Consider the following 18,606-nt stretch of genomic DNA (forward strand, 5'->3'; position numbering starts at 1 on the left):
TCTACAACTGTGGGTTTTTTTGGTAAGTTTAAGATGTTCTAAAGATGCTTTTAGCTGATAAAACAGAGGCTGCTAATTTCTGTATGGTTTTATTTGATTTTCCTTAAATCTTTCTGAAATTTCTTCTAAATAGACCAAAAAACCACCCTAAAACCACCTGGAAAAACACATTCTGTAGAAACTGAAACATTGCTACCATCTATATAGTCTTAGAAAAAAATACTTGGTTACCTGCTTTCTATTATATCAGCACCATTTAACATCTGTATATACTTTTCCCTTGTACTCCAACGAGTCATAATAACTGCTGTAGCTGTAGTGTCAAACTGAAAAACAAAACCACAAACAAACACTGCTCTCTAGCTCTTGGCAAAAAAATTCCAGTTGAATATAAATCACGTATCTGTTGCAACCATTAAAACTGTTTTCTTGAAATCCTTGTTGAAATGCCTGTTGAATGCCAAAGCCTCTCTAACTTAAAGGCAAGTTCTATCTCATTTGGGCAGCAAGCAGGACTAGGGATTCCAGCCATCACTGGCAGGCAGGTCAGCACACCAGACTATATGTGCTAATGTACTTGTAACAGAGACATGTTGAGAAACACCACAAAAGTGAACTGTTAGAAGTTCCAACTGTTACAAGACCTTACAAGGTCCACAGCTAAGGAAAGGATTCCTAACCAAAACCAAGGAAAATAATTTACTGACATGAATTTTCATTAGTAATCACCAAACATTAGAAAGTCTTGAATGAGCAGTCAAACCTTTTGTAGCAATTTTTTATAACCTTCATCATCTAATCTCAAGCCAGCTCATTTTGATTATTTTGTTTTGTAATGGAAAAAATACTGTTAGACTGATTTATTGTTTTTTGTACATGAAGTTTCCTGACTTTTGCATTTTTTGGATCAGATTAGTATATGTAATACCGAAAGGCAGATCTTTGTAAATATTTGAGGTCTTGACTCACTAAATTAAAGTGGCTTAGGAATCTGAGACACAACTTTAAAAATTTTACTGAATTACAATCTCTAGCAGAAAAACCCCATTCAGTTAAGAAAGTTCGGAATATCGGAATTTCCATACTAGTTTAGATCTTAGGTCCAAATAAAATACTGTCATGTACACAACATACCACAGTGGCTAATACAGGCAGCCTCTAGAGACAGATGTGGGGTAAGCTATCTCCTGTATAAGGCTTTATCTGCATTTCTAAAAATTAAAAGACTTAAAAGTGTCAGATTTAACATAAATAATTCAGAGACTTTAAAGAGGTATAATTAAAATAACCATTTTTAATCCCCTCCCCCCACCTCCTTTTTACAAAAAAAGCAATGTCTGAACCGTTTCTAAAACATAGCATTCTTGGCATCAGCAACCTCTTCTGGAAGCAAAATGAATTATAGCTTTTTGAAGGCAGTGCTTCTGACCCTCCCCCTCTACTCCACTTCTAACTTAATTAGATGCTTTCTTGTTCTGATCTTCTGAGAACAAAAGCACATTGCTCTCTATACTATTCAATATTCCAGAATTTTTATCATACAATTTATAAGTTGTGTGCCAGCTTCCTACTTTATCTCTAATCCTCATTCATTATATAACACAAATGTAATCTTTAGATCTTGTTCCACAGCAAGGTGAAGCAGTACTTTTTAGTGGACAATACAAAAGCAAACAAATTTCTTTCTCAAGAAGTTACCCAGGAGTAATTTAACTATTAATAACAACCCTTTAAAAAACAAATGCCGCAGTAAAATTGTTGGCATTGTAGTTTCTTTGCCAAGAATAGTTTCTACTGATCTGCCTATAGACAGCATCAATATAATATAGCATTAACTTACTTGAGGCCTTCCTGCTCTCCCAATCATTTGCAGAATATCAGTTTCACTGTACTCTTGGAACACTCCTCCAACATAGTGCATTGTGGATTTTATAATCACCAGATGTGCAGGTAGATTGACTCCCATAGCTAAGGTGCTAGTAGTAACTACATCAGATTAAAGTATATTGATTGCAAGATGAACACCATTGAAATGTCTGGCAGACATTAAACAAGCAGCAAATAAGTGACTAACTCTTGATTCCCAAGAGCTCTTATTTTCTAGTGAAGTCAGTGGGTGTTCTGCACCACAAAAAATTAGATGTATATTACAGTCATGTATTTGCATAACAATTTCTGTGTATCTGATCATCAGCATTCATTTATTATCAAGTATTCTTTAACAAATTACATCCCAGATATTTTTATTTAAACATTCCTTAACATTTGGAGATAATCCAGAATCCTATCCATCAATACAACACACATACACACTGAAGAAATGTTATTCATATTTCTTCATGGATAGATACTTGAACACAACCATGACTTCATCGTGCTCTGTAGTGATCAGTATCTTCAAGATATTTTTTTTTTAAGTCATCAGTCATTAACATTGTTTATATCCACAGTTCCAAACCAGAATCACCACCAATACTACCACAATACTTTACCAATACACACTCTCACATGGAAAACACCAGTCAAGTTTGTGGCAAATTATCTCACACTCATGTTTTCGAATTCACTTTCTCTAATGAATATATGGGGTGGCAGGAACTGAACATGGAAAGCCAGCTATACAGGACCACTGATAAAATATTCCTCTAGGAAAACAAAGTATTAATGAATTTTCCAATACTTTTTTGAAATGAAATGAGAACTAAAATTAGTAATTATAGGTGCATCAGGAAAGAAGAATCCAATCTAAACTAAAGCCACAACCACACCATCTTGTGAGTATATTACTGGTTTTCATATTGTAATGGTATGCAAAATGGGACATTTGTCAAAACAAAATCACCTAACCATAAAAGAGTTGCAAAGAAAAGTTACTTACCAGTGCAATCACAGCTTCCATCCATGTGTGTGTATATATACACACATACACACACACACTGTGAGTATACACACACTCTATTTCAAGACCAAAGAATTTTTCCTCTTTTCAATATCTGTGAAAGGTGTGTTAAAACTCAACCCTCCATCACGCTCACAAACATATAAAGTGGAATATGCCCCGTACTCTTCCAGCTTCCCCTCAATTGCAGAAATGTAATTCTAGTATCTTAGATTATTCTGAAATATTTATACAAACTATAAATTTCAAAGGACTTAAGTACCAATAAGCAACTTTGCATTCTTTCAGTGGTAGTCCATATGTATGTTCACATTGTGCTCAGCTGTGCCACAGGATCTCAAAGTTATTTTTGCAAAGAGCAACAGCAGCACCACAGTCTCCCGAGGTTTTAGAAATGGCACCACAGTTGGCAACGCCACACATAGTGCACCAGGCAGCCAAAGTACAGTAGATTGCAGGGATGCAGAGACTTTTTAATACTGCGGACACTGCAATTCCAGCAAGGTCACCAGATGACAGTAAGGGTATCTGCCTTAAATTTTGATAGTGAGTCATGACCATTGTACAGGGAAGAAAAAAATCCATGAATCTTTCAGTGTTGTACATGAACCACACAATTCCCCATAGGGTCTGAATCTTCTTCACAGAAAAAAGAAAGCCTGGATGAGGTGAGATCACCACATCTCAAACAGATACCTCCTCATTTCAGGTAGCAGCAGATGGAATATTTCTTAGGAACCTCCCCATCAGTCAAAACACCTTGCATGGGAGTTTGAAAATAGTATGTAGCCCATCTGAGAAGCATAAATGTAAAAGATTACCTTCAGGGAAGCCACTGCTGCAAAGGACAGAAACAAAGAAAACATCATGTGACCTCTGAGGAAAGACACACTAGCAGAGAGTTCCACCTCAACAGGATAGCTCAGTGGTATGAAAACAAAATGGACATGGCCAGATCTATATAGATATATGAGGGAGGATGACATCCATGTATGCTGAAATGAAGAAAAGTTCTATGGTCTTTAATAACAGTGCATATGTATACTCACAGAGTAAAAGTGCATGAAAAACACAAACACATCTTTATCTGGATTTTACAAAGTAATTCCAAAGGTTAAACAAATTATAGAATCATAAAATATTACCATTTCCAAACTGCAGTCTTCTCAGGATACATTAACATTTTGACTTTCAAAGTTAAATTTACTTACAAAGTACTGGTAAGTCTCCTACGGCAAAAGCTCCTTCAATTATTTTTCTGTCAGATATCTCCATACCCGCATGATGATAAGCCACACCATACATTAAAAGATCTGATAGTCAAGTAATATAGATAATTATTTCATTAAGTACTTGACTCAAGCAAGTATTCAGTCACTGAGAAGAGTAGTAGGCTATATTTACCTCTCAGTTTGGAATCTCTCAATGAATTTGCAGACCTCTGTAATCTATGCAACACAGAAAAAAAAATACTTCAAAATCACAAAACAGATTCACTAATTTAAGTGGAATATACAAAGACACAAGAATGTTTTTAAAATGCAAAAATAAAGCTTCACATGAAACTAGATACACAATTACCCCACTAAACATTGTAAGATGTATTCCTTGACATGTGCATTTTTTAAATACTTCCCCATAGTTCTACTGCATTTGTGCTTTTTAAGGATGTTCTTAGTTTTCAACTACATGTTAGACTATCAAAAGGACATAGTCTTAAAATAACTTTTAAAATATACATTCTTTGGGTATTTTCAACCATCACCTTTCCCATGTTTGCAAAGGGAACAAACCAACTCTCTGAGGCAGCTGTTGCAGCCTTTCCAGCCCTGTCATCTTTCCAAGTAACAACCCACAATCTAGACATGTTGCTCACATAAGGCAAAGACGACCATGTTTGAGGTCCAAACTCAGGAAGTTGCTTCTGCAGCTGCCATGACTAGGCAACCCTGAAGTAAATAGTAGTTAATATGGGCCATGGCTGTATTTGTTAAAGGTTTCTGATAATGCAAAGACTTCTTATGGTGTAACTTAAAACACTAGTAAGACCACACCCAATTCAACTATTCGTACGCTTAATATTTGCACTACAGGGCCTTATAGGTCCATAGGAATTAACATCTGTATGTTCAGAAAGCAGCTTTTAGAAACAACTTAATGTTCATGAAAAGTACCCTAAACATCTGAGAAGCAAATAAAACTTCCCAAGAGTGCCAATTTACCAAAAACAATATCAACTGTGATGATGATTTTGTTGCAGACACCCCTCTGCTAGAAATTTTATTAGCTCAACAGCTTTCTTCACAGAAGTCACAGGTTTACTAAAACACACAAACACTTATTAACAACTCAAATACAAAAATACCTTTGTTTCTGTTCTATACTCAGTAGAAATTTAGCATCTTTTGCAAGAACAGAAGCGGCCTGCTGTACTCCTTTTCTTGTGGCACAAAACTATAAGTAAGAAAAGATTTTTTTGAACCAATACTTTTAAGAATGGAACAATTTCAAATGTGACGGGAAAAAAAAAAAAGCTGTTGTACCACAAGTGCTGGTTTTTGTTCTGAGTATGTTTGTATAATACTAGCTATCTTGTAGTTAAGAGTTAAATCAAATCTGAATTCTGTCTGATTGTCACTGCAGGGAAAACCAAGAACAATTTTGCGTAGCTTCACTGGTCGTTGTTCCTCATCTATTTTCATACATACAGCAGGCATTTTACTATCTGAAAGCCATTCTGCAATCTTTAAAAAAGAAGAAATAGAATGGAAATGATAAATTTCTGCTTTTAATCACACTTTGCTCTAACTACATCACACAATAATTAGTCTACCTAATTTACACACTACTTTTGGCACATGTAAACTATTAACACATTTGACATTGCTATTATCATTAAAATAACAGGTGAAGTTCTACCTTCTACAGGACCGATATAATTCGGACTGAAATCTCAAGTCTGTTGTGATTCGTACTTAGAGACGAAAATCACAAACAGAAATCTAACACTGAAACATGTCCACATTTGGCCGATAGTTCCATATGGTTCTAGGTAATTTATTACATTAACATCATCTCACAGCTGTCTTCAGCTGACAGCTTCAAAATTACAACTTTGTTATCAATCTGAATTTATAACTCCGGGTAAGTGTTACAAAATACAACTACATTAATTAAAATACAGTTAAAATGAAACTCTTACATCTTCAGCATTTGGGATTGTTGCAGAAACAGCTACAAATCTCAAGGGAGGAACAGTGTCATGATTCTCTGAAAGACGCCAAAGAGAAGACTGAACTGTCTTCATCCGACTGACTACAACTTCTAATGTTGCACCACGGCTTTCATCCTTTATAACATGCACCTATTAGGAATTTTAAAAGATTTGCTAAATATTTCTCCAGTTACAATCTATACATGTGTTAAATAAACGTTTTCTAGTTTTCCTTTTATCTTCAACAATAAAAACAGTGCATATAAAACATTCATTTTCTTACCTCATCAATGAGAAACAGTCGTACAAGCTGGACTATAGAGTTGTCTCTCCACCTTCTAGTCATGCTATCCCATTTTTCCTAAAAGAAAAAACCAACACAATGAAACAACTGAAGGTGAAAGATGTTTTAAAGGCCAACATGTGCCAGAAGTACAGGACAGGTAGGCATGCCTAAACTTTTTAATACATCTTTAAATAAAGTCAGTTATATTAATTCAAGTTAAAGCCATGTATGTTTCATCTGGCACATTATTATATTACTAACTGTTGTTTACATGAACTAATAGTATGCACAGCAGTGTGCAGGGCAAGCATAAGGATCATAAAATGACTACTTATTACAAAAAAAGGAGCAGTCCTAGTAGCATACAATTAGTAGACTACCAATGTCTGCTTATTCTAGGTTTCTGTAAGAATTGGGATTGAAACCTACAGGTGTAGTGATAATAATGTGAGCATGATGAATTTCAAATAAATCATCCATCACTGTATCTCCTGTCAGTTCCTTGCAGCTGAGTCCTATAGGTCCAAATTTTTCCTTCCAGTCATCAAAACGTTGACTGCATAGAGCTTTTATTGGAGCCACTAAAAGTAACACAACATAATCAAACTTACATCAGGAAAACCAAATCTTCAACTGTATAGCTAAAGATGCTAAGTGCATACATTTTTAAGATGTATTCTTGAATTTAATTTCCCCAATTTTCTCCTTTGCTCCCAGAACCATAACATTTGTAACTGGTATTATTATCCTTATTATCCTATTCCATGTGCACAGATCAATGTTGAGCTTTAGGACCCAATTCTTCTCTATCAACAATCAGAAACAGAACCCTTTAATTAAGGTTATTTATGCCCTCTTCTAATCCTGATTTTTTCCTCAATCCCACATGGAAACAACCATTCAGATATCAAAGGTTTTCTCAGAGATGGAAAAAAACACAGGAAATACATCTTTTCTAATGGAAGATCATACAAATACCAGCCTTTTTCCAGTTCAGAATGATTTGAGCACTCTGTATTCAGAGAGAACAGGAATTATAAATAAGAAACCATCCATGAGCAACAGATAGAATACCAGAAGAAATCAAAATCTATCTAAACCAAATGTACAGTTAAGTGTAGTCAGAGTCATACTGAGCAGCTAACACAGCAGGTAGCAGCTAACATGGCAGGTAGCAGTTCTGATGCTAGTCCTAGTGAACAGTCTCCTAAAACTATGTATTAACACTTTTTTTTCCCCCTGAGGATACATAGTATACTTTTGCAGATGGAACCTCATTTCTAGAAATCAGAAGTAATTATCTACAAAGACTGATACTAGCAACACACATAAGTCTATATTGGATGGGTAATCTATACGGAAAATGTAGTGATTGAAGTGAAAGAAGTGATCTACACCTGATCCAAAACCAGCAGTAATAAAATGGATCTTGCAGTGATTACATTCTAGGCCAATTAGAGCCACTGGAATATGAACCATTTCTGCATATCAGCTGACAAGTGATCCCTAAGATGAAGGGACTTAAAGAAGCAATTTCTGCTTCAGAAGGAGGTATAAAACCTCCTAAGTGTACCAGTGGCATATAAAGCAGGGGAAATCACTAGCTCCAGCAAACTGATTAAGCCATCAGTAAGTAACTAAAAAAATTGCAAAAGTAGTAATCTTTTGCTGTGCAAGAATGCAAGAAGCTAGTGATTGCTCCCAGAACTTCAGTCACCAATCCTTAGCATGTGTTAAAGCTACTGGGAAACAACTCTTAATTTACACAACAACTGCAAGCTAATTCACATACATTGGGCCACTGATGAACCAGGTACCAGAGCATGCTCCAGCAGTACATAATCCGATTAACAGCTCTGTTCCAACATTTGGAAAACTGACATGTCTCTTTCTCCATCACTGTCAAACCTAGAAAGTTCAGCAGATCTAATTCCACCAGCAGGTTAACTGCTTCCTTACAGAAAGTTCCAACCAGCCAATTTGTATCAATTCTATCAAGGTAATCAAAAACATTACAGTACACTGAAATGCTCCACCTCGATTTGCTGACAGAGAAACTATAATACATGCCTGTTGATAAAACATCTGTTTACAATACACAGTAAACTCTAAATCAACATTAGCTTTATTGTAAGAATTTGAACACATTGGAATTAGAAAAAACCCAAACAATTATGCTGAAACTTTTGTAAAGATAAAGATTAACCATTAAAACTGGGACAAACCACCAATTTAATCTGATTTACATGATATAAACTCAATTCTCCAGGAATGAAAGAAAAAAAGTGTAATTGTTGTGACTATCTTCAAGTATTTTCATTAGTTCCTATATACATCAATTAAACTCATGAAGATCACAGCTCTGTTGCCTCTGAACTAGTAGACAGAAAGGAACAGTTAGTATGAAACCTTGCCAAGTAAGGGAATATTGGAAAATTTCTTTAACCCTCATCTCAGAGCAAGAAAGGTATACAAAAGATACTGTGTGATTTCTGGTTCTGCCACTAAGAATTTGTTTTAGTTTCCTTTGCTTTCTTCTTCCCTTTTTGCGTACATCTTGCCTTCTTAGAGGACACACTCTTTACAAGACATTTGCATTTTTATTTGTACAGGCAATGCTGAACACTAGAGAGTGTTGTTACGTACTAGTAATAGTTACAGTGATATCACAAACAAATAAACCCTAAAAGAAACAACTTTTTAAAGAATGAGGTAGGTCATAACTTAACGTATTTAATTTCAATGTTATTAAAGCACTCACACCAGATCTCCACATTTGCAGAATGACATTTCCTACTGCTGTCACCAAAATGTTTAAAGCTGCATAATACTTACTGTAAACAACTTTAATATTTAACCAAGGCAGTGGGGCCTCCATGAGTAATCTGGTAATAGCTAACTCAAACATTACAGTTTTTCCAGAGCCAGTTGGAGCACAAATCACAAAATTCCTATCTGTATAAAGAAGCTAGGAAAGAATTGCAAAATAGTAAATAACACAGCTATCCATTGTACCTATTCATAGAATCTTATTCATACATTCCAAAAGCATTGTCTAGGGGAAAACGACACAAGACAAATATTATTACATTGATATATGTAGTCCTCGAAAAATTTTTGTATTAGATGTGAACTTTAAGCTACAGCAAAAGAAAGAACATCTTCTGCTACACATCTGCCACAGAAATGTAAAGGAGATACTGTTCATCTAAGGTTATTATGTAATGAAGTCTACCATTCTGCTACAAACAAAAAACCCAGTATCTAGCCTTAGATGACGTTAATAGAGAATCACTACCAATATCCAACTGCAACAAAAAGTAGGCTCGTCAGAAAGAGGTTTTTTGTGCTCAAATTCAAAGTGCAATTTTATTTCCTTCTGTAATTCAATCTGTATTCAGAATTCCAACATTGTTGAATATATATAATTTTAATAGCATGTTAAGCTTTTAATAATGATGAAAGTAGGTTTTGTGTGATTATGTTTCCTTCCTTCCTTCCTTCCCCCACCTTCTAACCTCCACCATCTCAGAAGCCATATATGTCCATGTCACGTTCTCTCATTTTCCTCTCACCAGGTTGACTCTACCCTCCTTCCTCTTCCACGGTGTCACTCACCCATCCTCCCTCCATGCAGCACGCTCTGTGCAGCTTCACTTCCTTCCTTCCCTCCCAATTTCTCATGGATTCTACTATTATCATTCTTTTTTGATTTCCTTCTTTTTCTTCCTTCCAACTCCTTTAGAGCTGTTAATGCTCTAAAACTACTCTGACTGTTAGAAGCTCACAAGGATGAATGGGAATCACCTAGTACTTCATTTATAAATAACTGTAGCAATGACTGACACTGACAGTACTGCTGAACAGCTGCAGGAATTCCCTGTGTTTTTCCTCTACCATTCCCAATGTTCACAAAGATCAGTAAAGTATGAATGCTGTATGAATACAAAATTTTCCCTGATTTTTGTTAAATTACCCTTTGTAACATTCACTGTGAATCAACCACAGAAATGCTACCAAGTTGAATGCTTACAACTCATTTCTTGGAACCAGAGAGTTGCTACCAAGTTGAATTTTGCCAGCTTAACCAATAAAACAAACAAACAAGACCATTATCTTTTTAATATGCTGATTTCTCTTAATTTTTTAACAACATATCATGTCTTATACATGAATGTTAAGCAAATCCTGTCCTTCCGGGTACCTTACAAACAAGTTTATAATTAGGAGTACCAATACATGAGCCAACTATTGCCCCGAGAACTCTGTTTTTTGCAACTTTCATGAAAGTAAGTCTTGCTTACAGCTGTGGTTTTCCATTATTCTAGGAAGAAAGAGTCACACAAGATTATTTTACAGGCCAATATGATGTATAACTCATCATAAAATAAGCACAAATGTGGAAGTAAGGAAAAATACCCCAAATCTACAAAGTACTACTTGCAGCTGCAGCTAATGTTTCATACTTACATCATCCAAAGCTTTAGACTGTGCATAGTTAAAATATGGGAACTCCTTAAAAATACTTCTAAATTGGGTTGCTTGACAGCATTAAGGAATTGAAAACAACTGAGTGAAAATTATGAGAATTTTTTTTTAGAACTGTAAATGCATCCCTTTCTTGTAATTTAAATGCAAACTTAAACATAGAATCATAGAATTTTTGGGTTGGAAGGTTAAGGTCACCTAGTCAAATCCCCCAGCAGTGAGCCGGGACATCTTGCCCAGGTTGCTCAGAGCCCCGTCCAACCTGACCTTGAATGTTTCCACAGATGGGGCATCTACTGCCTCTCTGGGCAACCTGTGCTGGTGTTTTACCACATATGCCACAATCTTTCACTCACACAGGCTTGTAAAAAAATTATCAAAAAGTAATCTATTAAATGATTTAGTAGCTTTATTTAGATTCTTAGTGTGCCATATATTCCACTTCACCAAAAAAAACCACCCCACTATCTGAGAGGTTTCAGGATTATACCAATAATCAAGAACCTTCTCCTATGAACCATAGGCTTCACAGAATAGTATACAATTAAGGAATGTGAAACTGCAAGGGACAAAACCTTTATTCTACACTGCAAACCACATACAAGCACAAGCAAAGCACTGCTGTTAGCATATCTAAAGTGTCAATGGTCACATTATATTTGTAATATAACACAAATTAATTAGCATAATATTGTAAGCCCAGTCATAACAGTAGCAAAGAAATTCACCTTAATCCCTTAGTTCTGACAGTGGTTTTAAAGATATTTTCAATCGCTAATATTGTATATTCTTCAGATAATAACATTCTTACCTAATATACAAGTAAGAGGAAAGAGTAATGCTACATTACAAATCCAAATGAGTGAGTTGATCCTTGTCTGGACTTGCATTGAAGCCACACAAGCACACAAACTGTCACCATCGGATCAGGCTGAGCATGCACACACAGTCAGACATAACACCAACAGTAACACAAACAATGAACTGCTGAGGACTCAGATTGATGTTACATTAAAAGACTAAATAGAGAGGAAAAGAAAAAGAGTAAAACAAGAAATAAAAGTAGTTAAATATAAACATTAAAGAATGGGTAAAGATAAGCAAGTAATATTAGACTAACGAAAATAAGGATTTCCTAAAAAAAGTCTTCTCTAAAATTACCTAAACAACTATTTTCAAAATGCAGAACATTGACTATCTGTAATTGGCAACTCAGAACAGCTGAGTCCTTAGTAATTTTGGAAATTATGACACTTCTTAAAGCTACTCACATTAATTTGCCTAAATTTAGACATTTCCTCTTCCTGATATTAACCTACCACTTAACATGGACCTGTTGGAGTGGGTCCAGAGGAGGGCCACAAAAATGATCAGAGGGATGGAACACCTCTCCTATGGGGACAGGCTGAGAGAGTTGGGGTTGTTCAGCATGGAGAAGGCTCCAGGGAGACCTTATTGCAGCCTTCCAGTACTTAAAAGGGGCTTATAAGAAAGATGGGGCAGACCAGGGCCTGTAGCAATAGGACAAGGGGTAATGGTTTTAAAGTAAAAGAGGGTAGATTTCGACTAGATATAAGGAAGAAATTTTTCACAGTGAGGGTGCTGAAACACAGGCACAGGTTGCCCAGAGAGGTGGTAGATGCCCCATCCCTGGCAACATTCGAGGTCAGGTTGGATGGGGCTCTGAGCAACCTGGTCTAGTTGAAGATGTCCCTGCTCATTGTAGGGAGGTTGGACTGGATGACCTCCAGAGGTCCCTTCCAACCCAAACTATTGTATGATTCTATGATTTGACAGGTTACTAGAAACAAAATACTCAAAAGACAGTGTAAAAAAAGGGGGGAAAAAAAAGAGAAAGCTTGACAGATATAGATGGATGGTTCATTATGTTATGGGTTCAAGGCAGGAGCAAGAAAAAGGAAAATTATTGTAAAATCTGCTTAAAGAATGGAAATATACTGCATGCACACTACATCATAAATACAGATCTACAAGGAATATGTGAAGTTTATTTTCTCCTGATAAAATGGGACAAAAAGTAAGATTCAGTTTTCCTAATAAGCTTAAATACTAATTCACTTTTCCTTTATTTAAAGGGTATGGGGATATATGCGTCGTTGCATATAAAATCTGGCCTGAAATATATACTATGCAAACTAAAAATTCTACATTTTAAAAATAAACGATTTTGAGGATAAAATTTGAATGTTTGAAATATAGATAATTGCCAAGCAAATTTATTCTTAAGTTGTCCTGTTTTCATTCTAGCTTTGGAATTCCAAAGGGTAAACCTCTATCCATCATTTAATTCGCAGCATTATGTTACAAATCAAAACTATTACAGTGTAATGCATGAGTACCTATGGCTACAAATTAAACACTATAATTTTGTAAATGTACAAGCATTGTAATAAAATCAGTAAATCAGATACAGCAAATACAAGGATACGTATTTCTGTGACAGCCCTCAAAATTTCCAATTTCCTTCCTGTAGTTCCTAAAGAAATAAAAAGGAGTAAATTTATAAAACCAGGTTTGTTTTCAACCATGAAAAATACCTTCCTGACCCCAAGCTGTGTGTTCTGCAAGACTAAAACAAGGTCCAGGTGATACAGAAGGAGCTGACAGGATAGGACAGGGAGGTCACAAGCTCATCATTTGAAAGGATCATCTTGGTGGCCAGTTGCTGAACTTCCTCCAGTTTAAGGATGTATTGCCTGTACTAGAGGCTCAAAACTTGATGCAGTGTCCAGACATGGACTAAAAATTGCCAAGAAGAAGGGGATAATCACTTCCCTCAACTTCCTGGCTTCGTTACTGTTAACAAAGCCCAGGATGCTGTTGGCCTTCGTTACTGCTGGGACACACTGCTTGCTCACGTTCAGCAAGCTGTTTGCCAGACCCCAGGCACTTTTCTGCAGAGCTGCCCCCAGTCAGTCCATCCCAGGGGAGCTCCAGGGGTTATTCTCCTTCCCTGGGGCAGGACTTCGCATTTGTTCCTGCACTGGCAGTCCCCTCCTCCCTGCAGTCCTCCACTTGTGTAGGCATGCGGGCAGAGCGTGACCCATTAATGACCACCCTCTGAGCCTGACCATCCAACCATTTTTTTTTTTTACCCATGCAGTTGTCCATCCATTCCTAATGTCCTAACCTGGATACAAGCATGTTGTGGAAGACAGTGTTTCTCAACCACTCTATGACTCCATGAAAAGCCTTGCTGAAGTCGAAGTAAATGACATCCACTGCCCTCCCCTCATCCACGAATTGAGACACCGTTGTTCAGAAGGCAAACAGAATTCCATTCCTGACCAGCCTACAAATCCCATCCTAAGCCACAGCTCTGCCCTACAATTTTCTGCTAGAACTATTTTTCTACTCCGTATTTCTGTAGCAGTTAGCCAGGTACACAAAGTACATTCCACAGATGCAGTGAGTCCCTGTCCCAAAAAGCTTAAAACCTAGAAATAATTAACATGTATTTAAAAACTATTGAAAACCAAAAATTCTTTCTAAAACAAGTATTTTATCATGTCATCAAAATTGTCACCACTTTCCTCCATCTTCCAGATTTTTTCCTATTTAAAATCTATTTCTACAAAGATAGAAGTATGAGCCACATCACAAATAAACATTCTGTTTTCAATTTCTGGTTTCAAATGAAGATAAGACTATTTACCATATGAAGGGATGAGGCTGCTCTTCTCCAAATTGTTTAGGGGACTGATTTGAAGTGACATTTTCAAAAAGGTTTACATGACTTGGCACTTTTGAAAACGTGACTCTTCTTCATAAATTTTTTACCCAGTTCATATTGAACAACAATGCAAGTAAGTTACATAGAATTGCAGTATCTTTTATCAAGTTTATCCAATTATCTCACCTTGAGCTAGTGGGAAAATGTTCTTCACTCTACCTCAGATCATGGATATCCACTATTATTACATAGCAAAGAGAGGCAGTTGGTTTTTCTTGAAATAGAGTAATAATAATTACCTGTCATATCCAGAATCTCTGAAGCATTAGCAAATGATTTCATTTCAATTCCATTTTTAGATGTAATGTCCCCATCATTTACCCCTTGCAGAGTAAAATCTGAGTCTTTAGTTATTGGTGTATGACGACTATTTCTCCATAAACCTTCTTTTCTCACTTCTTTCATCTTTTCATTTGTATTTAAGTAAGGATCACTTTCCTTCACATCCATAGAACTATAATTAAATTCTGTATTTTTGTACATATAACCAGACATTTTAAATAAGCTGCAAAAGATCCAGGATTTTCATTAGTTTGTTGTAATGTTACACAGTTCCTCTAATATTTGAAAAATATGTATGTTTGTACTAGAAGCAGAACTAGTAAGATACAATCATAAGAAAAGTTTGTATCTAACTTTATTTCATCTGACACTTTTCTACCTGAAGAAGATTCCTTTCAAGATATATTTTAACTTTACTTTCATTCCAGAAAGAACCTGACAGAATAAACTACCTGTCCAGGTGGGCTCTGAATCCCAACAGCAAATTAACTGTCAATCTCTACATAATTAAAAACGAGAGAGACATACAGGTTCTGAGGAATGAGAAGAGCTGGGCATAGAAGAGTTTTTCTGTAAAACCTCTACTCCCAGGCAGCACTGAAATCATGTTGAGAACTGCTCAAGGTATTCCTGTCTGGCTGACCTCTGCTCTGAAAAGCAAGTGATCTTAGCCTTCTTGCTTGTTACCATGTGGATACAGAACTTGAAATAGTATTTTGAGAAACCTTTGTTATCTAACAATTTCTTTAAAATTGAAGCAACAAACTTCATCCTTACTTTTCTCATAAAAGAGGCTAAGCACAGGACACGTTTAATTACGCCACTAAAATATTGCCAAAGGAAACATCTTTTTTCCTCATACTGAAAAGAATTAGTGTCTGGAGCCCTGTTAAGGTACCTTCAATTGAAGGATCCAAAACTCCGTGTTTAACAAATGTATCTAAAATAATATGATTCTGACAGTTGATAAATTATCAGAATTGACTAGACACATACCTTTTTCTTAATGTTGAATGAACACTTTCATCATCACTGTTTTCTGGAAAATTACTTAATATTTTATTTTGTGAAAAATTTGCACCAGGTTGCTGAGAAACCTCTGCTCCTGTTTCAGATTTATCTTGGTCAGAGAGAGAAACAATGAAACCATTTTCAGACTTATATGCCGAAAACTAATTTTCTCTCTTTCTCCTACACTTAATTGAAGCACTTCTTTTTCAGAGGCTATGCCAAAATGAACAGGTGCTGGTGATTTATCATTTCCCTCCTCCATGTTACTCTTACATTGTTGTATAAACTTCTGGTGCTTTTTCCCTCCCACAAAACCAATACATTTTTATTTCTATTAATATTAATATTCCTATTCACAGTCATTTTATTAAATATCTTCCACACAGAATAAGCCAAATTCACATATGTTATACAAAGTGATATTTCTATCTTACTGCAAGAACTTCAGTGCATATTTTACGACTCCTGCTGATGAATGCAATGCATCTGTTGTCAGTTAAAAAGTTATAGAAATAGGGTCATTTTTCATGTTTCCTATATGAAGTAAAGGAGCAAAACTATTCCTCAGAATTACAAAGCAGTTTGTAAGGTACAAACTCTTCACCCTATCCCAGAATAAAGATGGTCTTTTTAAAAAGATGACACAATGGCTAAGCTTGAAGTTCCTAGTACAAACAGCTGTGAGATAAAACCCTGCAATCTCAACAGTCAAAATTCATAATGATGTTGGTGACAGGCTGGTTTCATAGTCATCTTGGTTAATTATCACATTTTGTAGGGTTAGTTCTCAGTAGGATTGGTGTTCTGATCTGGCTGACCATGCAAGCACTGCTGTCAGCAAAAGCAAGGCAAGAGCAGAAGTAAGCAATTGAATGCAACAGTATTACAGAACAGCTCTATTCCACAGTCTATTAATTTCAGTGTTATCCATCTAGAAACATAAAATTACAATGGCCTGTTTGTGACATAACCCCAACAGTTCTAATTCTACAAACACCAGAAAGCTTATTTGAACGAGTAGTTCTTAATGGAACTGTTCTTGCGTAAAGTAGAAAACAACCCTTGTCTTAACAATGTAATTCCTAAATAGAGAGTATTGTAAATCAGCACAGCAGCTAAGAAATGCAGAAATCTAGCTGACAAAGATAAAGCAGCTGAATTCTTTAAAATAAGTTTCCTTAAGATGATCCTGAATGTCTAGATGGAAGGAATACTCCACTTAGCAGCAATCAAGGGCAAGATTCACTTTTGGCCTCCTGAATAGCAATTTGAATAAAGCCCCAAAAGGGAAGAAGAAAGTTAGGTTCCTATAAATTCTCAGTTCCTTGGGTTGGAGACAGGCCATCAGATCCATGTGTTGCATTATGCTCCTACAGCTGCTTCCTACTGTGTTATGATGGTTCATGGAACAATGTGGAATAGCTGAAATTTTGATCATACTTACCTTGCCCACTTCTGCACAGTAAACTTGTAGCCTGTATGTGCCCAAAGAGGACTGCTAGTACTCCAAATATATATGTAAGACCATCACTGTCAACTAAAATACATTCTTTGTCTATATTGGCATACCTAGAATGTTTCATATTTCACACCATTAAAAGAGAGAGGAGGAAGTATCTGTCACACTAATTATTTGTTAAGCCATTCAAAATTAATGACAAGTATTACAGTTTAGTGTTAAGTTTATGGTTGGACTCAATGACCTTAAAGGTCTTTTCCAACCTAAATGATTCTACGATTCTATTCTATGATATTTTACCCATATGAGTGTTTGCAGTGTTTTTTTCCAGTTCTCTCTGCAACTCCTCTGCAGCTGGAATTTCAGCAATAGCTGGAGCAGGTGCAATACAACAAATCTTAGGCTCTTCATTTTCTAGATGCCTATTTTTAACACACAAATGTAAGGTAAAAACATTTATTAAGCACCCTCCACAATATCTAGCTCAAATCCACTAATCATAAACAACCTACAGTTTCCCCTGCTAAAAAATATTCTTATGCTTCAATTTGTGTGATTTTTAAACACACAAAATTTAAGAGGCAGAACTTCTGCTAACCCATATTTCTTATAGGCCTATGATACACCTGCATCATTGAAACTTCAGTGTGCTTCGAAAAACATTTCAAAATATGGGTTATGAACCTGGAAATTTCTAGCCCCACAATTCTATTGATAGACAGAAAAGGGAGTTATAAAAAAAACATTCTGCTGTAAAATTATCCAGAGTGTGGAAAAACTTGGAAAACAATTATATATATTTAACAATAAAGATTTACCTTTGTCTTGTATCTGGTCTTTCATAAAACAAATTATCCAATGAAAAGATCATATCTGCAGAGTTGAACATTTTTAGATCAAATGTGAAGTCTCTTAATTTGCAAAAGCAGAACAAGGAACTGTGAAACTGAAATTACTAGAATTAAACCTGTGTAAGCAATAGAAAGCTTATTAGTTATAAGTGCCAATACTTAATTTCTGTATTTTTTTTCTTTTAGACCTCTTGCCTAAATCCTTAATTCTTCTTCAAAAAGAGATTCTCTCTCCTTATAAAATATGGTTCATATTACTTATGACCAAAAAATCCTGTAGGACAGCACTCTAAACCACCTTTACATCATCATGATATTTCAGGAGGGAAAAAGTGGGTAAGAGTGAAGATCCAGATAAAGTT

The 18,606-nt window shown here is 35.8% G+C and overlaps 1 protein-coding gene across 1 annotated transcript in view; it reads right to left on the reverse strand.

Annotated features, from left to right (window-relative positions):
- HFM1 (HFM1, ATP-dependent DNA helicase homolog (S. cerevisiae)) overlaps window positions 1-18,282 on the reverse strand; it is a 36,423-nt gene extending 18,141 nt beyond the window's left edge. Inside the window, 17 exon segments of the mRNA XM_010290159.1 lie at window positions 232-326; window positions 1,841-1,986; window positions 4,111-4,212; window positions 4,304-4,347; window positions 5,265-5,353; window positions 5,443-5,643; window positions 6,102-6,263; window positions 6,397-6,474; window positions 6,829-6,980; window positions 9,235-9,367; window positions 10,870-10,940; window positions 13,337-13,384; window positions 14,881-15,146; window positions 15,920-16,052; window positions 16,055-16,237; window positions 17,694-17,815; window positions 18,212-18,282. Of these exon segments, the coding sequence (XP_010288461.1) occupies window positions 232-326; window positions 1,841-1,986; window positions 4,111-4,212; window positions 4,304-4,347; window positions 5,265-5,353; window positions 5,443-5,643; window positions 6,102-6,263; window positions 6,397-6,474; window positions 6,829-6,980; window positions 9,235-9,367; window positions 10,870-10,940; window positions 13,337-13,384; window positions 14,881-15,146; window positions 15,920-16,052; window positions 16,055-16,237; window positions 17,694-17,815; window positions 18,212-18,282 (2,096 nt within the window).
- Window positions 18,283-18,606: the final 324 nt, after the last annotated feature.

Source organism: Phaethon lepturus, unplaced genomic scaffold, assembly GCF_000687285.1.
Source record: "Phaethon lepturus isolate BGI_N335 unplaced genomic scaffold, ASM68728v1 scaffold14010, whole genome shotgun sequence".
Lineage (NCBI taxonomy): Eukaryota > Metazoa > Chordata > Aves > Phaethontiformes > Phaethontidae > Phaethon > Phaethon lepturus.